The sequence below is a fragment of the Caretta caretta genome, chromosome 7 (assembly GCF_965140235.1).
Source record: "Caretta caretta isolate rCarCar2 chromosome 7, rCarCar1.hap1, whole genome shotgun sequence".
NCBI classification, from domain to species: domain Eukaryota; kingdom Metazoa; phylum Chordata; order Testudines; family Cheloniidae; genus Caretta; species Caretta caretta.
This window is the reverse complement of record NC_134212.1, coordinates 64,025,009-64,052,927: the sequence shown is the minus strand read 5'-3', so window position 1 is coordinate 64,052,927 and position 27,919 is coordinate 64,025,009. Positions and strand designations below refer to the sequence as shown.

At 37.7% G+C, this 27,919-nt stretch overlaps 1 protein-coding gene and 1 non-coding gene across 2 annotated transcripts in view; both read right to left on the bottom strand.

Moving 5' to 3' along the window:
- Window positions 1-27,919, bottom strand: part of LRMDA (leucine rich melanocyte differentiation associated) — a 951,314-nt gene that overhangs the window by 392,383 nt on the left and 531,012 nt on the right. Inside the window, exons 4-5 of the mRNA XM_075130766.1 lie at window positions 24,592-24,726; window positions 13,450-13,576 (exon numbers count right to left, since the gene is read on the bottom strand). Coding sequence (XP_074986867.1) covers window positions 13,450-13,576; window positions 24,592-24,726 — 262 coding nt within the window. The remainder of the gene's footprint in view (window positions 1-13,449; window positions 13,577-24,591; window positions 24,727-27,919) is intronic.
- Window positions 24,204-24,307, bottom strand: LOC125640709 (U6 spliceosomal RNA). Its single transcript, XR_007357861.1, has one exon. It is a non-coding gene; the product is annotated as a U6 spliceosomal RNA (small nuclear RNA).

Genomic DNA, 27,919 nt, shown 5'->3' with positions numbered 1-27,919 from the left:
CATGTGCTACTTACATACCACAGTGCTACTGTACTGCATTTTACATGCAAATATAAAGACATGGGCCTTGTCCTGTTGGGTTTACAATTTAAGGTCGGATCCTACAACCTGTTGTGTGCTGGTGGTCTGCTGCCCCTGGGCACAACCCCACTGACATCAGAGTCCACCTGCACACAATTGCCAAGATCAGGACCTAAAATTTTATTACAGACATAATAATGACAGACACAGGAGGGTCAATGGAGGACAATAGTAAATAAAAGGAGGCAGATAGGGTATTTTAGAGTGTGCAACTACATGAAGACAAGAAAAAGAAAAAGCTGTTTGTACTTCAGTTTCTTTACTGACTTTTTAAATTGAATGTACAAATGTTATTACCATAAAGGAATGAAGTACATTTCATAGGAAGATTATATTTGATCAGCTCTGGAGCAGATGTGAGCTACAAGAGGTGGAGATTTCAAACAGAAGAGAGTGTGGTCATTTGAAACACAATATTATGTAGGCTGCTCCAGGAATAATAGGCAGCATAAAAGACTGACTGAAAACAAAGAACAGAAAAGTAAACAAAGGGAGTGGCTAGGCAGGAAGTGTGTGGGAGAGGGACTAAAAAATTCTGGGTCTAACTCCCAACAAGTTTAGGTTCCAGTTTTTTTTACAATGTTTAGAGAAAAAAGACTCAAGATACCAAAAAAGAAATGTAAGGGAGAGGCTTCATTGACTTACAAGTCATGAACATTATAAAGAACGAACAAATTATTATATAATCCTCATTCTACAGCAGGACAACAGTTGAAGCCCTGCAGCAATAAGGGAACCCACTTTGGTTCGTTCGCCTACTTAGAAAAATCTTCAAGCTAAGATCATACGTGGCAGTATTAAGTCTCTGGACTGGTAAGAAATAATGATTTCCAGTTCCAGGAATATAGCCAAAAACCTTATCATATTTAAAAAGACACAGGAAAAATAAAATGATGTTAAAATACCCTTGCAGAAAACATTTGGTATAATTGCTATCAGTGACAATGCCAGTGAACTTAGCCAAATTAACATCAAAGAAAGCTCTAATTATAGTGCATTGCCTCCTTATTGATAGCATCCTGTCTGTTACTGTAAGACACCCCACTGTAAAGAACATAAAAGCAAACATAATATCTAATTGTGCTATCATTTCCAGTGCCCCTTGCAAGCAGGCTCATCTGCAATCCCTAGTAATTGCTGACCTTCTTGGTTGGTCAGTAGGATGATGAAGGCAATTTAAGACAAAGTGTGTACATGCCCTGCAGAGCTTATTATGGCAGCCATATCATATCTCATCACAGTCAAAACAAATGAGATATGAAAACATAGCCATGACAGTTTTCTCAACTTCTGAGCCAGATATTTCACATTTACCAAAATACATGTAGTTTTTTATTGTTGTTTTGCCATCGATTTTATCTCCCAAAAGAAATAAGGCCATGATGTCTAATTGCGAAATTACATCAGCTTTCCTCAGGGTTTGTAAACAATGTGTGTACCTCTGCACTTAAGAATACCGCTCTAACTGTAGCTATGGGCAACCGTTTAGGGAATGTTCAGGATCAACATGCCTCAAAATCCAGGGAAAGCACCAGGATGGGGGAGAAAGAATACAGAGATGAACCAGTCCAGAGTCCCACAAATGTTATATTAAAAGTGTCTTTGAAATAGAACTAACCTTTCTTTAATCAAGATTATGACATACAAAGAAATTCCTACGCTTGCCTGTGATGTCTTCTGCAAACAAAATCCAATCATGTGAGCTTCTCTCAGAAGCAAGAACTAAAGTAGAACCCAGCCATATTGATACCGTGTCTCATCCTACCTACAACAAGCAAAAAACAAAAACTTATGGGCTGAAATCATGAATCCACTAAAATCAATGAGAATTTTGCCTGGTCTTAAGGGGGCCAGGATTTCACCCCCAGTGACTACGTATCAAGAGTCCCTAGAATAACGTAGTTAAATTAGGTGAATAGGTGGAATACTGGACAAACATCCACGTTCTAAACCCAAAGAGTCTGATAATGTCTAGAGGATGCTATTGTCATGGATACATTGGTGACATTGTACTGGGTTCCATACCGAAAGATCTCACAATTTCCAGACAATCTTAACAGATGGGAAATATAACAAATCCGAGAGTAGAAAAAATAAAACAAAGGTAACAAACAAGTTCCCAAGTTACCATCTTCATTTAAATGTATGATGCCTAAAGTGCCTTTCGCCAGAGAATCTCAAAGTGTTTTACAAATATTTAATAAGCCTTATGTAGGAATCAATTCACCTACCACTGAAATACAGCCAACTTTGAGGTACACATCAGCAACTGGTTAAATAGCACACTGCAACACTACATAACAGTTTAGGACAAAACGTAAAAACAATGCCATAGTACATTAAAACTGCAGAGAAATCTAGGGAGACAGAATGTAATTACCTGCATTGGGATTTGGCCAGGGCTCTGGGATTAACACCCCTAATGCCATTGAATCATCAAAGACTAAAAGGACCTTGATTCCATGAGTCAGAAACAAATAAAAAGAAAGCACAAGTCCTTGGAAAGAGACTTCATTTCCATAATGTGTCTTGGACACAAGTATTGGATATTGAAATCCAAACAAAATAACTTTCAAAAAGAGCTACAATATATTAGTCTTTCAAGAAACATCACTATGAAAATAAACAGTGAAGAAAAGTCCCTCTCCTCCTCCATAACACAATTGTCTAATCCTCAAGAGTCTATTCTTCCTCTCATGTCAGGTGGAGATAAACCAGGTTAGACGTAGATGATTATGTTCCTTTGCCACTTTAGCATCACCATACCTTCATCTCTATCCCCACTGATGGTACCACATCTGCATATTGAAGATTTGTGACTGAGCCCTCAACTGTATAATAACCTACACAATTTTCTATGTTACTTGCCGTGACAATTTTTATCGACTCTTCTGTTGTTTTTAGCAAATGAATTAAATCCATTCCAGTATGCACTCTTAGCATAATTTTCAGTGCTGAACAATTTCTTCTTTTGAAATGAACTTGAGTAACAGATATAAGCTGCACTTTTTAACTGCAACAGCACACGCTGCTGCAGAAATGTTCTGCTGGAAGACACATGGACTCATAAATTACTATTTCCTCATGCAATATATCTGGAAGGAATTAAAGTTACACATGAGCCCAAGATTTGCTATTTAAAATTTTCTAAAGAGCTAAAAAAAAGGGAGTTAAATACTACTTTTAATTCTGATCTATTATGAACCACGTATTTTCATGGTGGTACTGTATCGGAGTCTGAGTCACAGACCAGAACCTCATTGTACCACACACTGTACAAATACATAATAGAAAGACAGTCCCTGCCCCAAAGACCTTACAGATTAACTACAAAACAAGAGACAACAGGTGGGTACAAACAAACAGACAGGGGAGCACAAGAAAAAGTGAGACTTACTGCTCAGCATGATAGGCAGTGATCTCAGCACACCAGCTGTTTAACTATTGTCAAGTTTGTGGGTTTGGGCTTTTTCTTCCTCCACAGCTAACCTCAAAGATACCATGAATCAAGATGTCTACAAATTTATAGTACTCAAAGATTGATAATTTCATCTTTCTAGTCACATAAAACAATTCTTTGTAGCTGTGGTAGGTCATTTCCCCCTAGCTTGCTTTCCCCCTCCTAATTCAATGCTAACAGACTATTAGTAGCTATTGGTCTAAAGAATTGACAGAGCTAAAAACTAGTGTACTACGTTAAATGAGAATTTGGAACCCCAATGTTCAAATACTGTAACTATCATTGGTATTCAAGTGATGCAATTCTCAAAAGTGTTAATGAAATAACTCAGGGATTTAAAAAAAAAGCAAAAAATGATGTAATTTTAAGACACGATACCACAGACCAAAACACAAACAGACCAGTAGGGTTAAGAGAAAACAATTTCTAAACTCTAGTCTGGGCCCAATGACGAGAAAGAAAAAAATTCCCTGTTGAAAATCTCATGGCAAAGGCTGCAAACAGAGTAAGAGTGCCTTCATAATAAATGGGCCAAATTCCCAAAGGCTGTGTCATTTTATGATGTTCTCAGAGACATCTGTACGGATTCAGTTCAGAGTTGAAATCAAGACTATGTTTCTTTGGGCACCAGGATAACAAAGGTTACCTGGTTCTTAAAAGCTCTCAAGAACAGCTCTTGGGTCTTTTCGGTAAATCAAGGGATGTCTTCAAGTAATAAAAGAAGCCCAGTCAGTTCCAATATAGTATTACTGTTAATTATTTATATTACTTAAGTGCTTAGAGGCTGCAGCAGAGAGGGGACCCACTGTGCTAGGCCCTGTACAAACACACAGTCAGCAAGAGTCCCTGCCCCAAAGAGTTTACAGTCTAAATGGACGAGACAAAGGATAAGATGAGGCACAACAACAGTTTAAATGACTTGCCCAAGGTAATACAGGAAATCTGTAGCAGAGCCAGAAGCAGAACCCTGATCTCCTGACTCTCATTCCAGTGCTTTAGCCACCAGATCATCCTTCCTCTCTAATTAGTTTCATTTCAGATTGGTAGGGATGGCAGGTCCAATATTTTCGATTCATTTATTCCTCGTCAAAAACTTCAAACTTAACCCATAATTTTGGCTTAAAAGTTGATGTTCTCCAACTTTGGCAATATTGGGGGTTTTCTTAAAGCCCCACTTTCCAGAATCACATGAATATGAGTTCAACTCTAAAAAAATAACATAAAAAGCAAATTCCCAGTCCTCAGTTGTGCAGAAAAACTTGAAAGTGTGACACACGTGACCCAAAAGGACTCAGAAACCAGGAGACAAAGAACCCAAAATAATCTCAACAGCTTTTGAGGCCTGGATCATGATTCTTGAATGCTTGAGTTTTGCAATGGTGTGCTTTTATCATAGTTTATTACCTGAATACACAGATGAGAGCACCAGTAATGTGCAGGCCAAATCTTCCAGCACAAGCAAAGGCTGTTCACTACAGAGCACTCCATGTACTATAGTGCACAGTGAGGGTATCTGGGGTAACTGTGGCTGGATACACAGATCTACTCTCCAAAATCCCTCACTTAAAGCTAGGTATATTGTCTAGCCATGCAGGCTTGAGTCTCTGTTAGCGGATGTAAAGCAGCTCTGCTGAAACCTTGTAGCCTGGATAGAAGGGAACAAAGAGGGTTCCATCCTCTGGCTCCAGAAGAGCATTCCTACATACAATTTGTTTTCTCCTACTGGGCACAGGGTCCAGGATTGTGCCTTAGGGTCTCTACTGTGAGGAGGGAACAACAGATATGTTGGAATGCCAACTTCATTTACACATTTATTTTTTTTCCATTGAGTGTTGTTGGCTTGAGGAGTTAGGACTATTTTACTTCTTAGCCTATAATCATTACAGAAGTCAACAAACGAGTACTGGGTTAATATATTACATTACTTTCATTGGAGTTTTAATATCAGCCAAAGGTGCCAGTGTTATGATACTTACCCCTCTACTAACCATCCCTCAAATTTGTGTCTACACAAGATCAAATAACAAACTATTTTGATTATCTATAAATGCTACTTGTACAGTTCTTCAATTCTATTCCAACTGCATGCCCAAAGGTTTTTATTTTGCCATCACCATACTTTGCTTTCCTCTAATGAGTTGTGAAGGAAGAAAGGAGAATGAGCCCTTTGTCTTGCTTTTAATTGCAAATGGGCTTTACTAAAATGGGCATTTACTAGTACCTGAGCTAGCAGGTCGCTGTAGTGTTGAAAGTCTCTGGGACTATTAGTGGTTGTAGACTAATAGCAACTAGACTGGCCATACCAGAAGCATGCACCTATGTTCGGTACAACCAACACTGGTAACAGCAGTTAAAAGGACAGAGGACCCAGCAGGTGCACCAGCTTATTTCTCTTTCTTTGTTTTGTTTTAAGTATTCCTGATAATTCACTTAAATGGTACGGACAGAAATCAAGAAGAATCATGTACAGAGATCAAACTTCCAAGGTGTGCCAGTAATGGAGAGTCGAAAAAGGGCATAAATATACGTTTCTAGTGAGTAGGATTATCTTGAATTTTAATGTTCTTATGTCAGCAAAATAATTTCTGGTTAATTAGGAAAAAGTCCTTATATTTAACACACACTTCTTATCGGAGCATTAAAATACATTAATCTGAGTTAAAGCTACAAAAGCAAGGGAATTCCCAGTTAAGGGTGACAATGCCTCCTTAACTCAGCCCTGCTATGCCTCAGTATTGTCGTAGGTAAGGTAAGTAAGTTGATTCACTATTTGGAGACCATCACAGCATGATGTTTTCTGTACAGTGTTCCTAAATGCTCTAACTCATACCTTTAACATTACTGCAAAACATTTTCTGTGGCTAGATTTAATTTGTATTTTTAATTGTGTTTTTGTTTTAACAGTGAAATATTTTAAAATGACAAATTTAAAATAGACACCAAGGTGGTCTTGGTCCAGGCAAGCATCACTATTACTCGGTGTAGATCTTTGACATAAAAGACAATAAGGACTCCTTGCAAACCACTGTAGTTTGCCACGTGAGAAGTATTTGGGGATTTTTTTTTTTTTTACAATCAAAGAGTTAAGTACTCTTTATACCCTATATTGCTATACATGGACTATTGACCGAACACTGTGTTATGGTCTCTTGTTTAAGTATATATTTAGGGACTTCTGAAACTGTATATGATGGATGCTTCAGCATGTCTGATTGTAACGTGACTTACTGCAATGTCTTCTTTGAAGCCATTATTATTTACTGCATCACAGTCTAGTTGGGAGTCTTAAATCTGTGGCTGTTTACCATTTTAAGACATGGAATTCTGACACAATGGACCAGAAGAAACTTTTACAGTCTATTGTGTCAAGGATCACTTAGAGAGAGTTCTTAACTAGCTGGCACTTCACTGATACAACAGATCTTAACTCCTTTTGTCATAACCATACAGCTAAGGGTAGCCTAGAATTTCTCCTTACCTGTAAGGGGGTAAGAAGCTCAAATAACCTGGTTGGCACCTGACCAAAAGGACCAATGTGGAAAGAAGATACTTTCAAATCCAGGGGGGCGGGGCGGGGCGGGCTTGCTTTGTGCTCTTTTTTTTGGGTGTGTTCTCTGGGGAAGCAGAGAAGCATCAGGTCAGAAAACTCCTCCTAAAATCATCCTAAAATGAGTCTCAATATTGCAGAAAGAGTAAGTAAATAAGGCAGGGTGCGTTACATTACCTTTTGTTTTCAACTTGTGAATTTTCCCTTTGCTAGAGGGAGGTTTATACCTGTTTTTTTTTCCTCTGGAACTTTGAAACTAAAGCTAGAGGGGGTTCCTCTCTGTTTTTGAATCTTTTGTTATTCTGTAAGTATTTACCATCCTGATTTTACAGAGGTGATTTTTTTACCTTTTCTTTAAATAAAATTCTTCTTTTAAGAACCTGATTGATTTTTCATTGTTCTTAAGATCCAAGGGTTTGGGTCTGTGTTCACCTGTACCAATTGGTAAGAATATTATTGTCAAGCCTTCCCCAGGAAAGGGGGTGTAGGGCTTCGGGGAATATTTTAAGGAAACAGGAACTCCAAGTGGTTCTTTTCCTGAATCTTTGTCTAACTCACTTGGTGGTGGCAGCAGTATCCATCCAAGGACAAGGAAGGATTTGTGCCTTGGGGAAATTTTTAACCTAAGCTGGTAGAAATAAACTTAGGGGGTCTTTCATGCGGGTCCCTACATCTGTACCCTAGAGTTCAGAGTGGGAAGGGAACCCTGACATGTTTCCCCATTGGTCCTTTTGGTCAGGTGCCAACTAGGTTATTTGAGCTTCTTAACCCCTTACAGGTAAGGAGGAATTCTAAGCTACCCTTAGCTGTATGGTTATGACATCTTTAGAGCCCTTAACTCTGTAGCTAGTGTAGATGCTATGTGCTAGGTCCATATGCAATGGATCCTAGGAAGGTTTGTTAAAATACAAATAATGAGCATGCATAAGGGGGAAAAAGGTTTCCAAATGGCCCCATTTTAATGTATCTTTTACTATTTTTATAAATGACCAACTTCTCTGATTCAAGAAAAAAAAGGCGCATGAGACAAATTAATACAGATGCCACATATCCAAGCAAAGAATTGTGCCTCCATTCTTAGAAGCATTATTTTATACAGCGATATCATCTATATCTATCTATCTATATATCATACATGAAGGGACATTTGAGTGACTTTACTAGTAACCATTTGTTTATACCTATACAGTATATAGTATAATCACTCAAATGTCCCTTCATGTATGATTTGATTTTAATGGCTTTAGAGAAAGTAGATGATAAAACTATTAGGGTAGCAAAATAATATACCTTGTGGGTGGTAAGCAACATGAAAACACTGATAGTGATCAAAAACTAACAGGTACTGCAGTTTTTGCTTAGCTGAGCTGGTGTTAGCTGCATTTCTAAATATCTACTTTTCCTAACATAATAAAATAACATTCCACCTCCCTATAGAAGATGGGTATCAAAACAGCACAGTGTGAACACAAGTTAGATGACCTCATCCTATGAAATACAGTCATAACCTCAACCTGCCTTGTTGCTTAATTAGCTTCTTTTAGGTATTTACAAAAAGCAATCTATGTCAGGTTTTGAGACTACAGTGTGAAGAGTAAAATATTTGAAAAATAATCACAAAATAAAAGCCATTTAAAAATAAATGAATTTCAATCTTTTGAACATAATGGGCCAGGTGCTCAGTTGGAGTAAACTGATATAGCTCCATGGATGTGAAGTCACTTCATTGGGGCTATGCTGATTCATACCAGCAGAGTATTTGGTCCAACACGCTTAAACCACAAGACTTACTCATGTGCGTCCTCTTCACATTATCCGTTACTATAAGCATAACTGAGAAAACTATAAAGTTAAAATGCAGTAAGGGAAACAAAGAAGTGTTGGTTTCACTGGCAATATGCTAGAATAGCCAAATGCATACATTGCGAAAAATAAACATAATACTACGCACGGTATCCTAAAATATGGTGTATATAGATTTGTCATTAACTAAGATTTATATGTATATACAACACACACTCCGTGAGTGTGGGGATGTATGTCGACAGTATGTCTGTATATAAAACTGTAACCAATGTGATACAAACTGGATGAAGAATTAAATTACTAGGTAGGCTTTTTTCAAAACTAATATAACCAGTTTTCTGACGCTTCATCCATTCATTTTGTTTATTCATGCTCATAAGCAATGTACGAACAGGGGGAATCCTCAAATGCGCATTTTCAACTATGCCCATTTAACCCTGCCCTGTTTTGCATTTTTAAGTTCTTAAAGATGAAACACTTGGTAGCAAAATTCATAGTCAAGCTATAAAGAGGAGGAGGGTACAGCTTTAAATAATTATGTCAAAGAAATGACAACTGAGCTCTTTGCAGGAGCAGGGATGAATAATTACAAAGCTGGGACATAATTAAGCAATTTTGACTGTCGTATTCTTAAGCTGTCGTTCTGATGTGAAGTGCTGTCATGCCCAGCAACATACTTCACACTGGACAGGCATCTTCCACTTTGATCTACACTTATGCCACTGAAATGAGGTCACAGTCTGGTCATTAAATGAGGCTTCCTCATCTGGCTCAATGCCCCTTATCTAGCCAGGCTTACAAGATTTTTATTAAAATCAAGCATGATACAACATTCAATATTTTGACAGAGGAAAATAAAAACATCACAGAGTAATGAAGTTTAGCTCACTTTACATGGAGAGATGGAACAGTGCATTGTAACGTTAAACTGTTTTCTAATGAATGACTGCATCTCTCTATCAGAGAGTCACATCACAAACAGATGCATTTTAAACAACAAAGGATGAAATGAAGCAAAGCACAAGAAAGTGCAGTGTCTTGTTAAAAAATAAAAACCTGAGACATAAATGTAAGTATAGGAATTTATACAATATAAAATATTTATGACTTTGCGAAGACTTGTGATTGCCAGATACTTCTGCATTTGTGTAAATAAAAGCGGGTTGGATGAAAATGTCCTGACTTTATTCTCATTTCTGGTGTTGTTCTCAGTGGGTCATTCTGCTCTCCCACATATTTTATGGAAAGAATAAAATGACACATCGCAGCCTCTTCCAGTTTATCAATCTGCTTTGTTTTTTTTTTTGTTTTTTTTTTGCTGAATACGTTTTTCTATTTCCTGCTTACCATAATGAAAGAAACCAAACTTCAAATTTGATTTTGTTATGAAAAATAAATCTAACAGGTTCAGTGTACTACAATACTCAGGAAAATATTTTCATATGGCATCTATTCAAACCCTCACAACACATTCCAATTCCACTAATTATCACAAGCTACATATGAGTCAACAGCATAACACTGTTGCAAAAAAAGCAAACATCATTCTGGGATGTATTAGCAGAACGTTGTAAACAAGACACAAGTAGCAATGTTTCCGCTCTACTCCACGCTGATTAGGCCTTAACTGGAGTACTGTGTCTATTTCTGGGCGTTACATTTTTGGAAAGATGTGGACAAATTGGAGAAAGTCCAGAGAAGAGCAACAAAAATGATTAAAGGTCTAGAAAACATCATCTATGAGGGAAGACTAAAAAAAACTGGGTTTGTTTAATGTGGAGAAGACAAGGCTCAGAGGGCACATGGTGCCAGTTTTCAAGTACATAAAAGGTCATTACAAGGAAGAGGGAGAAAAATTATTCTCCTTAACCCCTGAGGATAGGACAAAAAGCAATGGGCTTAAACCTCAACATGGTCTGTTTAGGTTGAACATTGGGAAGAACTTCCTAATTGTCAGGGTGGTTAAGCACTGGAATAAATTGCCTAGGGAGGTTGTAGAATCTCCATTGTTGAAGATTTTTAAGAGCAGGTTAGACAAACACCCTGTCAGGGATGGTCTAGATAATACTTAGTCCTGCCATGAGTGCAGGGGACTGGACTAGATGATCTCTCGAGGTCCTTTCTAGTCCTATGATTCTACTTGCCCCCACCCATGTACAGTATAATTAATTCCCTTTATCCAAAATCCTAGTTATCCAAATGCAGTGTGCCTCCCTTATAGTCCTACGTAGTTAATAGTACTTCCATTTATCCGAATGCCCAGTTACCCAAAACTTTCAGATACCCCCAGGCCATTCAAATAAACAGGAGAGTACCATATATACTTGTATATACACATAACGGTTGCCACTAAAAAGCATAATTTCTCAATAATTATCACACCGTGATTTCTGCGATACCACAGTTATTTCCCATTCTAGAGTACCATTTTTGTGGAAACTCGTGGGAAAATGTTCCTTTTAATGGTTTTCACTGTATTTGTATATGTGTAGTGTATCTCTAAATATATATACACACATCTACAAACAGTTCCACCCAGGCAAAATACGCTTTCATATTATATGTCTGAACATCCATAGTAAAACACATTAACGCAGAGCAATTATTTGTTTTTATATGTATATTCAAACTCAATTACAGTTGCTTATTTTAAAAGTGGTTATTTGTATAGTGTATAACTTTGTATGATGAAGATAATTCTGTAGCACACTTGCAGGTATTTATTCATGCCATCAGAAAGGATTTACAAAGGTATTTTATCACGCTTGATAACATCAGCAATTCTGTAACAAGAAAAGGAGTACTTGTGGCACCTTTGAGACTAACCAATTTATTTGAGCATAAGCTTTCGTGAGCTACAGCTCACTTCATCGGATCCACAGTATGCATCCGATGAAGTGAGCTGTAGCTCACGAAAGCTTATGCTCAAATAAATTGGTTAGTCTCTAAGGTGCCACAAGTACTCCTTTTCTTTTTGCGAATACAGACTAACACGGCTGTTACTCTGAATTCTGTAACAATTTTTTTTTCAAAAAAAATTCAACAAGGCCACAACACCACTAAATTTGAACCCTGTGCGAAGAGAATTGTTGAAATAAATGTATTTTTTACCTTTAAGACTTAGAGGGCTACTAATTCAAAACTACGCAATTGTCTAAATTAGTAATACAAAGGATAGAGTTTGGATCCTGTCTATGAGAAGCACCTTACCCTTAGCAATTGGTTTAACAGCAAACACAAACTTGCCACTTTCTCCTGCACTAGTCGAAACACAAATGATAGATTTATAAATGAAGAATGTAACTTTTAATCTAATGCTATTAACACTTGACTAATAATGACCTATTAAATGTGAGCAGATAGAAAGAGAATAATTATCAAAAACAAGTGGCATAAGCACAACATAATTTACACATTTCAACTGCTGAATTTTGCAGGATTTAGTAAAGAATACTCTGTGAGGAACCATTTCAAAAAAGCTTAGAAATAAATTTTTTCATCTATTACACACTGTATTATAAAAGCTGAAATAGCTAAAGATACTTAGTAAACAATATGTCAAACCTATGCCTGAATAAGAACCGTTAGCATTTTAGTAGTTATAAAATGAATCAATCTGAATTAATTTGCTATCTACTGCAATTGTACTGGTGATAAGGAATTTATCTAGTAACACTTACGCCATCAAATATAGTGTAATTCCATTGCTGCTGCACTATTATTCAGCATTATTGGAAATCTGCAATAAACTATTGATGATGTATTTTTGAGAAGAAAACAGCCTGCAGAAACCGACCAGATTAATAAACTTGAAAAGAATTTTAGATAGCTAATCATTTCAAGAGATATTTGTAATGCTACAAATACACTGAAATACTAAGGGTGCTGTTATCTTGTACTGATCAATGATGAAAGAAGGCAAACTGGAAAAAAATCACATCTGTATTCTGTTTGAGTCAAAGGCATGCTATTTTCCCAATTTTGAGGCAACTGGTGTGAGAAAGCTTGAGTCTGAATCATAGATTAGAGAAACTGTCTCTCCGTCAACACTCATTAATATGACACCACATTAAATTACATTGTATCAACCAAAGGTCAATAAACACCATAGGTGTGAGCTCGGAGATCAACATCTGTGTACAACATGCATGGCAGGGGACAAAGCGTCAGAAAAATTTCCTTCTTTTCTAACATATCACAGAGTTGTTATAGATCTTTAGAAAGATCTTTTGATCCTGGCAACATGCATGTGTTGATTAGTTATGATTCAAACCAGCATTTCAACTATGATGCAACAACTACAGTCCATTAATCAGATTTAACAGTAAAATTTTGAACTTGGAAAATACAGATTAAGGATTTTTTTGTCCCACACCTGACTCAATAAGCAGTACTGTGGCCTACAAGATCTATGTCCATTGCTTAGACATAGATTTAACCAACCTTTCAGAATACTTGTTTTAAAGATATATTACTGTTTAACGAAGGTATGCATAGTTACTTTTCTCTGATTTGTGGGATCAGTGTATGTTATAATCTCCATTTAGTCTCCTACCTTAGCATCCATGGGCTTTACCACTTTCATGAAAGCACCTCGTAACAAGGCTTCCTCACGCTCCCATTTGGTTACTTTCCGAGTATCAAGAAATTTCAGGTTGGTCAATTTGTGCAGAACAAAATACCTAAAAGAAATGACAAAACGTTTGAAAGTTAAAATCCACATTGACATACAAATCCATCTTCACAAATTATATGACTCAAAAAAATATACAATTGAAATGACCTTTCTTTCCCCAACCTTTCACCCACTCCCTCTGATCTAGCCTACTCTACTTTGTCTATGTCAGGAAACTGATATTTTCCCTTCATGAATGCAATACTAAGTGGACCAGGGATACTCTGCTGTAGGTGCACACCCAAATGAAGCATTATGTGATGTATGACATGCCCATGAATGGGCCAAATTGGAAAAGGCAGCTTTCTGAGAACATAAAAACAGAGACTAGATACAGAGATTTTGATAAGCACAGCTTCCAAAATTTTTTTATTTGTTAAGTATAATGTTATCCGATATCCTGCTGGACAATTTGGGCATGGAGTTATGTAAAAAAAAAAAAAAAAAAAATCTTCTCCACCTGCTGTGCAGTTCTGTAATGCTCAGGTCTTCAGTCACAAACTCACCTTCAAACTTTTATTGACTTTTGCTACAAATATAACAATCATCATTGTTAGCAACATCAGGTAAATTGTATATTAGGCTTTTGATCCAGCTTTCCATCACATACCCTAGAAAGTCACCTGCATTAAAGATAATATTCCAAGGTACACAGTGATGTATGCTGTGCATCAAAGGGCATTTAAGAGTCTTATTAAAAACAAGTCTTTATCTAGAGATGGTACTGAGCAATATAATTTGGATCTGGCTTCAAGATTGGAATTTTGACCCTGCCACAGTTTGGAGGTATAGTTCCAGTTTTGTCTCGTTACTGATATGGGCCCCATGCATCTAAGCCTAGCTCAGGTTTAGATTCTAAAGTGCGCACACACACACACTCACAAATTTTGGACAGGTGTTCAGATTCAAAGTTCTTGTTTCGTCCCACTGCTAGTTCTCTGTAACTGCATGTTTTGATCAGATAACAAAAGCTTCATTGGCTTGAAAAATACTGACGGCTCCTTACATATAGAAGTAGAAAGCATGGCATGAATCAAAAGCAAAACCAAACACACAACCATGGAAGGTGATAATATCTAACTACTTCAAGTACCTGCTATTTACATTCAGTCAACCAGATGTGAAACAGACTCTGCAAAGGGAGGAAGTGCCAGACTCTTTCCTGGCAGGGGGTGGAAAGGTGATTGATAATATTCCCCATGCCTAGCTGCTTCCCATAAACACTAAATCAGTCAGTCAGTCAGTCAAACTGGTAATCATACTGACTCCCTCTGGCATTTGAAAGAACTCACACACATCCAGAAGTCCCAGAAAACCTTGCAAAATGCATATGGCTATATTTTAAAGAGAAAAATAGTGTTATTATTTTAAAGGTCAGAGTTACCTTCAAGTATTTCTCAGTCCTGGAATCACCTTCACTGTAGGTTTCAAAAGGAGGCTGCATAGTCATCTTAGATGGCTTAAACAGAACAAATCCTGCATCTTGTTAGGCTAGATGGCCCTTGCAGTCCCTTCTAACCCTATGGTTCTATGATTAACTCAAAGAGATTCCAAATTTGTCCCAAGTTGTGAGACTAACAGAGTTCATGCACACCACATTAATGTTTTTATTAATTATTTAACCTTTCTACATCCAGACAAAAAAAATTCGACACAGCAGCCTTTCAGCTATATACACCTTTCCTCTGAGGCAATGGCCTTGTAAATTTTTAACAAGCGAATTGAATATGTTCACTGACACACATTAAAATGGTCTACAATTTGAATATGAATCATCAGCCTATGCATTTCAGTAAAATAATAATAATAGAATAATAATAATAAAGTAAGCAAGTCAGTTTGCTACGTAGATCATGTCCCAAGACAGACCATTTGTTCGGTTTAGCTAGATATTAGAGATACTGCCATACTCCCAGACACCTCCCATCTTTCCTGGGTGCCCTTCCAGTCCTTTCTGACATTCTGCTGCCCCGTATCTTTCCCTGGAAGAGAATATATCCATCTTGTGTTACTGGCAGAAAAGCTCGGATGACAACAGATTCTTTCAAATGAAGACATGTACAGAAGGAAATAATATGTCAAGAGCGAAGCTCCAAATGAGCAAAGACACCCACTAAGTGTAGGGTGAGAAAAGATGAATATTCAGGTGAAGAAAACATCAGTATTAGAAAATCAGCAAATGTTTAATGATGGAATGAAAGATGCCATCAAAAAGCAGGCAGCAACAAAACTGACAACAGATGAAGACAGCCCTGTCATTTTTGCTGACTTTGGAGCACAGCCCTAAACGTCAGTCTCTCTATCATTTTAAGAGAACTTAAACTTATAACAGAATTGTTTCTACAAGAGATTTTTCTCCTTTTCTCACCCCCGTTTTTTTTAAAAATATTCCAGAATTAGGGCCTTAGCTAAGAAAGGCCCCATAAAATAAAAAGCCAATTGTGTCACAGGACAGAAGTATTTTCTGGATTCCTAGTGGGGCAGAGGTTCTGCAGGGGATGATAAAACACAAAGGCAATCTGTAACAGACTTTAAAAAGCTATCTATCATTAGGAGTAAAGTATCCCAATAATGATGTAGTTTAAAAAGAGCCAAAATTAAATTACAACTGAATGTTATAGTTATAATTAAACAGGTTTTTAATAAAACACTTGTTTAAGGACAGCATACGACTTCAAGGTATATTTTAGTTAGTAATATATTTCATTTGTGATGCAACTTCAGCCTAACCAATTTGCCATAAAAATACTATAAAAGATTACTAAAGCCAAGGAATGAACACTACAATATCAATTCAACCCTTGTAAATATTATCCAGGGTTATTTGTTGCACAAAATCTCCTTGCTGTGATGTATGATTTAGTTACTAAGGTTATCACAGCAGTATCCTAAAGTTGCATAGTACATAAAACATTTCAGTTAACAATGCATGGAGGTTAACTCCCACAGATAACCTACTATCAGAAGGTTAGCTCAGATGACATGCCTCTGTCAGCTTCCAGGAGCTATTGATGGTTCAATCAGTTTGTTTTGAAGGTAAAGTACAACAAAAGGGCACTAAACTTATTCAAACTGTCAACAGGGACTATCTGGAATGTTGCTTGCAGGTAAGTAATTTTGGGTGTTTTAAGACTATTATCAAACACCGATGGCTGCAGAAAAAGACAGCTACTAATAACACAGAGTGCAGCTATCATAAAATACTTTATGGCAGGCACTGGGATCTATAAATTGCATGACACATTGCAACTGCTTTAGACTTATACCATTGCCAGTTAAAAGAACACCACTGAATGAAAAAAATCCATCTGAATTTTACAATCCAAGTTTGGAATGTTTTGTTTTAGTTTAGGGGTCAGTTGGGGTTTTTTATGATCATTTTGAATCTTAGCACTGCTGCAGGTGCCCTGAGACTGCTGTTGTGGGGATCACCATCTTTGCAGTACTGTGAAAAAAAGGTTATTATCTGTAGTGATGAGGAAAGTGGTGCGCTCTGGAAAGGGATGCTAGGAAGGTATGTAAAGACCCAAAGGAAACCGGCTATGCAAGGAAACCAAAATCATCTTTTGTCCAAAACTTTTTTCGCCCCCAAGTGTGTTAGGAAAGTAAACTAACAAAGGGGACCAACATAAAACAGAAGTCAAGATCACTTGTAGCTGTAGGTGGAGAAAAAAAACCCAGCACAGAATATTGTATTCCATTTTATCTCAGCTTTAAATAAGTGGAAATGACAATATTGGCTAATGATTCATTTACCAATTTCGTAAGTGTTCCATGTGATTAGGATTGTTTTAACATTTTTTACACAGACCTGTCAAAACATTAAGGGGACATTTTCAAAGGGATGCACAGGTTGGTGATTCAGTTATACAACTCCACCACCAATGTTAATGAAAGTTGGGGAGGAAATTCTCCATATAATACTGGAGACAGGTGTTGAAGTCAGAGTACTGGAACCAGACTTAGGAAGCTGTGAGTTATAATACTAAATCAACACACACACTTGCAGTTTTATATGCATAATATACAAACAGTGAACAAATAATAATAGTGTCTCCAATACTGACTTACTCCACAGCCTTAGACAAGTCACAGACAGGGGTGCTGGAACAATTTGTATAGTGGGGGTGCTGAGAGCCATTGACCCAAACTATAAACCCTATACATGATGGAAACCACTTCAAGTCACAGGGTGCAGCAGCACCCCTAGTTCCAGCCCCTATGGTCACAGATTTTCCATGTCAGCTTCCTTATTTGTAAAATGGGGGTAACAACATTTAGCTACCTTGAAGGGATATTGTGGGTATTAATTAATGTTTATAAAGTGATTTGCAAATCGAAAGCTCTATGTAACTTATTTTTAAAATGTACTCCTCAAGGTACATCTACACTTCCAGAGGTAGGCAGAGTGCAGACATTGAACTCCCAGCTGGCACGGGTATGAACAGCAGCGTAGACCATGAGGCACAGCTTAGACGAGTAGAACAAAGTGCCCTGGACATCTGAACCCCTGAACCCCAATATCCTATACAGCTCTCTACATGCCCAAGCAGTGCCTCCCACATCTAGACTATTTTTAGCAGTGCAGTGTCCCACTGCCAGAGTCTTTCCCCACCACACTGAAAGGCTCCAGTGAGGGGAGGTAGTGGGGAAAGGTTCTGGAAACAAGGGAAAGGCTCTGACAGGAGGGAGCTACCAGAGCTTTTCCCTGCTGCCTGAACCTTTCACTGCCATGTATAGCTACCCACTGCAGCGACAAGCCTGGACCTAGCCTGCCTTTCACAGCAGCATGCAGCTCTGTGTGTAGCACCAGTACTCTACCCACTGTAGACAGAGCCTGTGTTTTGGAGCCTCGGGACAGACAAGAGCAACCATTCACAAAGTCCTTGGAGAGGATCTGACATTTCAATAAATAAGAGTCCAGCCTCAAATGGAAAAGGAAGACTTGTGGCACCTTAGAGACTAACCAATTTATTTGAGCATAAGCTTTCGTGAGCTACAGCTCAGTCTCTAAGGTGCCACAAGTACTCCTTTTCTTTTTGCGAATACAGACTAACACGGCTGCTACTCTGAAACCAGCCTCAAATGGAACTGGGCAAAAAACACCAGGCGGGAGGGTAAGGAAAGCTGTTTTAAACATGTATGTGAAATACCTGGGTCCTGATCCAAAACTCATTGAAGCAAAGCAGGTCCTTATGTGCTGCATTAAATAATTATAATGTGTTAGTTTACACTTTATATTACTTGGAGGTATATTTCATTAACCATTTAGGTTTAAGGGGTCAGAAATCACTGCCAGGCATTAACATATTATTCATTAGTACTACTGGGAATTCTAGGAAATCTCTGTTCTAGAGTCAAGGAGTCCATAACAAGAAAAGTCATACAATGTCATAGCATCTGCACTCTCATGTGCATGCGGATTCATAGATTACCTCCCATCGTAAAGCAGGCACAAGTTGCAGAATATGCTGGGCTTTATGGCACCAGAGAACATAATCACTCTTGAACCAGACTAAAAAGAAAGCTACAGGGTGCCAATGAAGTTGCCCATTGGAAATGGATCTTTGACTCTTCTTACCCTGTAGGAGAAGTGGATATATAGAAGTTCACATAATAGAAGGAAAAACTGTTACACTGAGCATGTAATGAAGGAACAAAGGTTAAACTATACAAAGACCATTTATTTTCTCCTTTTCTCTTACTTTTAAAAAAATACATATTATGCTGTAAACAAATTCACTGCACAAAATTCATTTTGGGTTGAAGGATAGAGAGTAGTACATCCAGAAAAGTCTAGCATTCCTAGTACCATATGTGCAACAAAATAGATGGGCAAAGTTTTGGATTAAGAACATTTTAAAATCTTCATTTTTATTGGAACCTTTCAACTATTGTATTACTATATTTTTCCCTCAAACCCTAGTAGCCTGAAGGCTCATGAATGTCCATAACCTCACTTGCAGGATTAGAGGGCCTGAGCCTGTTCTCATTTACACTGGTATAAACCACTGAAGTGAAGTATATTACACCAGTGTAAAACTGGTGAGAGATCAGAACAAACCCAGAGGGAATGAATGGTTGACTTTAAGGCATTGGGCTAGATTGTCTACTGAGATTTGGCTCCTTGGCTTCTATTGTGACTCTCACATTGGAGTTGTGGGGCTTATTTAATGTTTGGCAAGCGCTGTTTGCTGTAATTCTCTCTCTCTCTTTCTAGACACTGTTGAAATAAAAAAGCCTTGGGTGAAAGGCAAAATATCATCATCATCAATAAGATGAGTAATATTAGCCTATGCTTGTTTGCACCTGTTAATAGTTCATTATCCTTATCGAAAAGATTTCCTTTCTTTTTCTCCTTTTGAAATACATAGTTGTGGAGTTTATATTATTTATAAAATACAATAAGCAAAAAAATTAAAACCAAAAGGTAGTGTGCTCTCAATAAGGGCAATGGTTGACAAGAAGGCTGAAAATCTCACAAGAGGAGCTGCAATTTTGCAGGACCACACGTGCAGAGCAACTGATTTAGTTCAGCAAGCTAATCTATACAAAATGTATGAACTTTCTTTCTTATGGTTGTATCTTAAGAGGACTCTATAAGGTTATCACCATTTACTCCTCTCTGCCAAAAATAGCATATTGTACTTTTAAAGCTAATTTAAAATAAACTCAGGCTTTTGTTTCCACTTGCCTTTGTTTCCATGTCAACAGTGCTATTAATGAATGCACCAGGAAATGTCAATAAGGAGCAAAGAAGAATGAATAAGCACTAAAAACTTCACACACGGTACACACCCCTCACAATTATCTCACTTTAATAAAAATAGGTGAGGTCACCTACAGCATTAACAAATGCTTGGTAACACATTCTGACCCAGATGATTTTTCACAGTTCAATAACAACATGTTTGAAGTTTTCACTACAAACAACACACCCATAGGAGAGACCAAGTGTGGGTACAAGAGAAGCAACCAGCAATTATTGTGTTGACTTCTGTTACTTTGATCTCTGGGTCATGACCTTTGCTTTCTTGCAATCTTCAAAGCAGAGACTGTAGGTGAAGTTATTTAGAATGCACACTGTTTTTCAGGCCACTTTCTTTATGTTTCCTTTTTGGACTGGAATATTTTCTGGCTTTCCTCCTTCCCCTATATTTTAATATACAGCTCTTAATGCCCAGTTATCCCACACATACCCATGAGCTGCTCTCCCCGCTTCCCGCCCCACAACCCCCCAAAGTATTAAAGACACTATTTCTTGAAATAAACTTATGTAAAAATGTAATGTTGGCAAACATTTTAAACAATAGCATTTCACACAAAAAGGAAACTGAACTCACATTTAAAAAATATACATAATCTTCACAAAAACAAAAAACACTCTGTTCCAGCATTTTCAATAGTGTTAGTTGAGAAATAGCTTTTCTTCGTAAAAAAATTTCAACAGAAACAGATTTTTTTTTTTTTTTTTTTTTTTTTTTTTTTTTTTTACAAAAACAGTTTTTTAAACACATTCAACACCATGGATCTCAGAGGATCAGGGCCTTGCTGAAAGAATAATTTCATATGCAAAATTATGTATATAACATCCCACATGTATTTAGATATGCTATAACTTTTATAAAATTACATTAAAATTCATTTTTTAATTTGTGCAACTAACAGCACTTTAGATAATTAAAACTGAAAATCTGAAAAATATATTTGACTTTTCACCACTGGATTAGGTTTTTGTAGGGTTTTGTTTGGTTTAGTTTTTTGCTTTTTGCATTTCCATTCAGCTAGTTACAACAAAAATAGTTGATAAAACCTTGATTTCTCGCCACTTACTTTCTGGTTCTCACACATCTGTAGGATGTAGCAATGTTCAGGTTGCAAGCACCAGAAGGTCTGAATTCAAAACAAAAGGCTCTGGTGTGTGTGGTTTTTTGTTTTTGTTTTTTAAATTTCATATAGGTTGTGTCAAACTTTTTCTCTTTTTTAAAAAAATTAGGGCAGAATTTTATAAGGCACAGAGTCCTATGAAACTAAATACTCTGAACTCTGACTGACTGGAATGGAGGTGAGTATACTATGAATTTTGCAAGATGTGTCCCTTCAAATTTGGGCCTCAACTACCTGACCACAGCCCTTTGAGCAAAACTTTGAAACTCTCACCTACCTATGTAGCTACTGAGTCAATTTTCTCCATAAAGCAGTAGCCATAATAAGTATACATACCAAGACCTTTTGATTATAATACTGTCTGGCACATTCTAAAGATATGACTACACTGAAATTAAAAACCCATGGATGGGCCATGTCATCTGACTTGGGCTTGGGCTAATGGGCTGTTTAACTGTGGTGTTGTTTAACTGTGGTGTTGTTTAACTGCAATGTAGACATTCAGTATAAGGCTGGAGCCTGGGATCTAGACCTCTGCAAGGTGGGAAGGTCCCAGAGCTTGGGCTGCAGCCTGAGTCCAAATATCCACACTGCAATTAAACAGCCCCTTAGCCCGAGTCAGCTGACAAGGGCCAGCCATAGATGTCTAATTGTTGTATAGACAAGTCAAGACTATGGGGATGTGAACTGTAGAATGGTCTAATACGTTGTGCTCTAACTGCCCTGTGTAAACTTTGCTGGTGTGCACTAAAAGGTCACTAGTTCACATTTATGTAGTCCCATTTCAAACAGGACTACAGTAACACAAACTAAGTACTTTTGAGTTCTCACCAGCAGAGTTTACACAGGGTAGTTAAACTGTGACACTTCCAAGCACTCTACAGCTCATACTCCAGTAGTTAAATTACAGCACCATGCAGACAAGCCTAGTTTATGAGATACAATGAATGCTTATGGGAAAGTGCCAGGAAGTTTGCATTTCAGCTCCAGAGCTATATGTTATTTAACTACGGAGTAGGCGATTGACTTTAAAACTGGTTAATTATAACTGTTTTTATAGACGCAAAAATGCCAAAAAAAAAAAAATCTGATTGGGGGGGGGGGGACTTCAGTGTTGCAGTTTTCAACAGATAGATAAATCCAGTCACTTCACATTTCTGACACAGCGGTTTGCCACATTGTGACCTAAAACTACCTTGACCTCATAGAAATCAACATTTTGCAGTGAAATGAAACAACAGACATGCTTGTTTTGATGTATGGCTGTGTGACATATTATAAATATTACATCACATAACCGCAGAGATTGTCAATCAATAAGATTTTTTTCAGACAGCACTAAATGAACCATGGGTTCTTGCCTCTGAATGCCTCCTTTAAGGTACTACTTTTGCTTAAATGATTAATAGCAGACATATTGTCAGAAAGTGTACTTAAAGTGAAAAACAGTAAACTGTAGAAATATCATTCATTTTTAAGCAATTCTCTAGTGAAAATGTCACATAAATTTACATAGAGACAGCACTATCAGGCTTTTTGTAAGCTGGGTATTAGGCATACCTTCCACTTCAGGGTGAAAGTGATGGGAAAATATTTTATAAAATCTAGGCCACGTTACTTAGTGGAAACCAAGATGCCATAGCTATGCGGAATTCAAAAGTAGGATTGTTAGCAGTTAACATCTTTAGGCTAAAGATACATAGAAACTATTCTCAGAAGTTGGGAATACTGAATATAGAATGTTTATACTCAAGGGAGCAGTGCCGCTGCCAACTCCACAAGCAAAATTTCAACCAACTACAGTATTACCAATAAGCCACTGCTCCCTCCAAACAAACCTTCTTTCAGGTCTCCTATCCTTTCTACTGCATGTGTTGAACTATACCTCCTACATAACACTTTTGATCGTGTAAAGATACAATCAGTGTTTTCAATATCTTAGATAACATGCTGAAGAAAAGCTCAGTTTCTCACTTGGATAGATAGCTTACTGACCATGCTTTTTGCCTCTTGTTTAACTCAACAAAAGGGCCATTTTCAGTCAGCTAACATGGAAAACGCCAGTACTCTTGGTCTGAAATCCGGGATCATATTTGACTGGGGCAAAGAAGCTCAGACGACATCAAACAGAATTTTATTATAATGTCTCACTGCCAGAGGGCAGCAGCTATGAAGAATGATGTCACTTCAGCAGGCATTCCACAGAGTCTTGGATCTATATTCAATCACTGTGATCACCAATGACAATTAACCTTTATATTACGTTTTGTTCTTCAAAAAATATACCTATTTGCATATAACTAATTCCCAGATACATTTCTGTAGGGCTACACTCAAGAGGGGACACTTTACCAGGCTTCCACTTCCAAGTGGTTCCTGTTAATTGCCAAACTACCTTTTTGTCTAACTCTACTCATGAAAAGACATTCAAATGTCACACGGATATTTTGCTTATTTCAAGACTCATGGTTTGACTCTACGTACTGACTGCTCTCTCTTTGAGCAGAGAAGTGTGATATCTAAAGAGGAGCCTTCTCTGTATTCTTAATTGATTTCTTTTGAAGTATGTTGAAAGAAGCAAGTCCTCATAATTCCTTTGCAGGAAAAAAGAACGTAGATCTACGATAAGCTAATGATTCAAATCACCAGATTCAGCCACCCTTACTCACACAGTGAGTAGTGCCTCGCTCTGGGCAGGACTAAAGAGAGCACGTAAACTCACAATTAAGTTCATCTCTATTTAAGAAAGCACTTAAGAACATTTCACAAATTTGCGTGTCATCCTTGTGCAGGGGCCATGCTAATCTTCTCTGTATCGTTCCAATTTTAGTATATGTGCTGCAAGTTTCACTTTAAGCATGTGCCTAACTGCCATTGACTTCAGTGGGACTTAATAAGCACATGCTTATGTGCTTTCCTGAACCGGGGCCCCCTGCCAGTAATTCCACTGAAATCAATGGGGTTATTCAAATAGTAAGGCACTACACACAGCAAAATCTGGCCCTAAGGGAGTCATCTTTGCCTAAAGAGTATAGGTTTGTTATTTTGGGAACATGCTCTGGTTTTAGCCATCTGACTCTATCCAGCATTAAGAAATGGACGCATCTTATCATATTTGGGAGCTAAGATACTAACCTGTACCTCTGGTAGTCATCCTCATCCTTGTCCTTGCTGACCAGTTCATTTGGGCAAGCCATGTTTCCTAGTAAACTGAGATATTCCAAGGAGGGCACCACATCAGCCAAGTGATCCAGCAGGCTTTCTAAATCTGTTATGTGTCAAAAATTGTGGGTTAAGGATTCAATTACATTAATGCAAAAAGCATTTATAGTTGCACCACCACTGATTTAAAAATACATTTCAATAACTGGCAATCAAATTTACTATGACCCGCAGGAAGATGTCACATGAATTGTTACAAAGGCAAATGGGGTTAAATTTAAGTCAGGTTTTCGGCACAGATTGAAAGAAGTTGGCTGTTGTGTCATTCTTTTTTCCTTCTCTCTTTTCCATGTGGCTCACTGCAAAACATGAAAACTTTGACAAAATGATGGATACTGTGTGGTAAAATGGTTAGCCATTTCTGGAGCCATTAAACTTTTCCAACTTGGAAACAAACAGTTATTTCAATAGCACATTCATCACTAATACATTCAGTCCACTAGAAAGTGAATTAAAAAAAGGAGTCAACCCACAACAAACCGCTTTCACTACAAGAATATAAATGCTTTGAGTGTCACAGCAATGCATTCATTATTATTCAATTTGTATACATGAATAAATGCTTCACTGAAAGCAACTTAAAAACCCCAGCGTTACAACATGAGGTATACATCGTATAACAAGTGGAAATAAACTCTGGAAACATCATCCAAATGGTTGTACAGTTGGGTGTTGATCAGGCTTTTCCTCACTATATAAATATCTCCACCTTGGATACCTTAAATGAATATGAAAATGAGATTTAAATATCCACTGCAACATGAGAAATGCAAGTTAGATTTAAGCAGCACAGCACACATCAGATTGAACAGGTGCTGGGCTGTTGATTAAACGAAGAAAAAGTATTCATTTTGTTAACATACAATATAAAAGTCCTTAAAAGATTATATATAATCTTATTTCTTTCAATTATATACAAGAAAATGCTGATTCTCAGGAAAGAAGCTGTATGTACTGTGGCAGAGCTCCAACCTTGTCCCCGCGACTTCCAGGCAGTTTATGTTAGCCTCAGAGGCTCACTGCGACCCTCCACATACCCCTTCTCTCTCTAGGGCCAGGGTTACAGTCTACTGAGCCCTTTTCATCATAAGCCAGCAAGAAGGTCAGTGAGAGAACTCCCACAGTCTCTGTTATCCCTATGGGCATATTCAAGAAGAGTGTAGCCTCCTGTCTTGACAGGGGCCTGTCTTCCCCTCCCAGGGGTTGTTTCTACTCTGGGTTCCGGCCCAGGGACCCTAATGGCAGCAGCTGTTGGCAGCCGACCTTTCACCGCCAGAATTGCTACATTTCCCTGGGCCACTTCCTAACAGCTCTCCTGCCTTTCTCTCTTAAACGCCTTCTTCACTCTTACATTAGGGCTCTCTTTCCAGGGTGTCTTCATTACCCAGACCTTCAGCCACACTTCCTCTTCTCTGGCTCCCTTTGACCTGACCGGAGTGAGCCCTTTTATAGTATCAGAGGGGCCTTAATTAGAGTCAGGTGTTCACATTAGCTTAACGGCCTCACCTGACTCTTTGCAGGTTAATTGGAGTCATGTGTCCACTCTAGCCTGGAGCAGCCCCTGCTCTGCTCAGTCAGGGAACAGAAAACTGCTTATCCAGTGGCCAGTATGTCTGCCTTCTACTACTCTGCTGTGCCCAACTGGCCTGGATCTATCACAGTACATACATATTATTTTTACCTTAAAAATGGACTGGCTTTGACAATAGTGACAATTATTCTAAAACTATTCAAGAACAATTCAATGTTCTGTTCTCATCCATTTCTGCTACTACAGAATTTTTTTTCAAAATAATCCTCAGTTCACTTTTATTGCTATTATTTATACTTGATTTATGTTTTTGTATGATCTTTGTTATTTTTAGATGATGGAGTTTATTTTATTTCTTCACCTCAATGTCTTAGGAGCAGCAGCAGCAGCAATAGGCCCTGGAATGTCAAGAATGGCTTCATTGCTAAAAACTCTTCTTTTGTTGTAAACTTAATTTCTATTTTACTTCTCACGTGTATAAAAGCTCATGCTGATAATTATCATTAAGATTTTTTGTATGTTGATAGCCACCAACTCTATATTTACATTTATGCTCTTTTCCATAGACTCTTATGTATCCTCAAATACTCTGCATAAGAATGGGGAAAGTAGCTACAGAGAGAAAATTAAAGCAGACAAGAGTGTCACTTTTTAACATGATACAGCAGAGTTAAGCCTCACATATAGAGGATTATGTTAGAACTATCAAGATAGATTCAGCAACCATTAAAAAAAAAAGTGGAAAGACTCCAACTGATTTCAGGGGGCAATGGATCAGGCCCTTAGAAAAAGTGCATTATTGTAACAATATTATTACAAATCCATCTTTTTCTGCTACCCAAGCCTAACCAAGACATAGTGGTAACTTACTCTGATGCCTCTGAACCCCTGATTCACAGATTATCCTTTTGGAGGAGGATAATGGCTTTCATGGCTCTCCTAGTCAGTACATAACTGACAGAAAGAAAGCACATTTTGCTGAGGTGAAGTACTTATACATTAGCATTGAATTTAGAGAGTCGTCAGACATTGCCAACGGAAGATCAAATGATTGTTTGAAGTAACCCTGATTCAGGTGCAATCCTGTTAATCTTCTGTAGGACATCTCAACCTACAAAGATGTTCCCTGAAAGAGGTGCTTTAGCACCACAAAAGTTAATTATTTCCATTTCTTTTCCTTAATGGCAATCCCAAGAAGTTTGCTATTAAAGATCTGACCTTTTATTACAGAAAATTCTTAGTGTAGCACAGGTAGAAAAGATCTTCCTTTACAGAGTGAGTGAGCAGAATTTTCTGTCATCACTTCATTAAAACATCTTGTGAAGCAGAAGTTATTCATTTTTCAATCCTTAGAGCTACTTAAAGAATGCTGAATCAGGTTGGGACAGAAGTGTTCACTATAAATCCAAGTCAGCCATGAACCATATTACCAAAAGTATTTAGGTGCCTAACAGTGCAGAGAGGAACCTCTAGCAGGATTTACAGAAGTGCCTCAACAGGTTAGTCACCTAACTTCCCTTGAAAGTCAACAATACTGACATGCCAACTTCACTTAGGCACTCTGGTAAATCCCACAAGATGCCCATCTGCACCTTTAAGAATCTAAAAATATGGCCGCAAGTATCTAGATTAAATGTGAGCACCAGACACTGACCTTTACTTTTAGAAGAAGAAAAATGTAGGTTCCTACTCAGCAGAGAAGGAGAACTC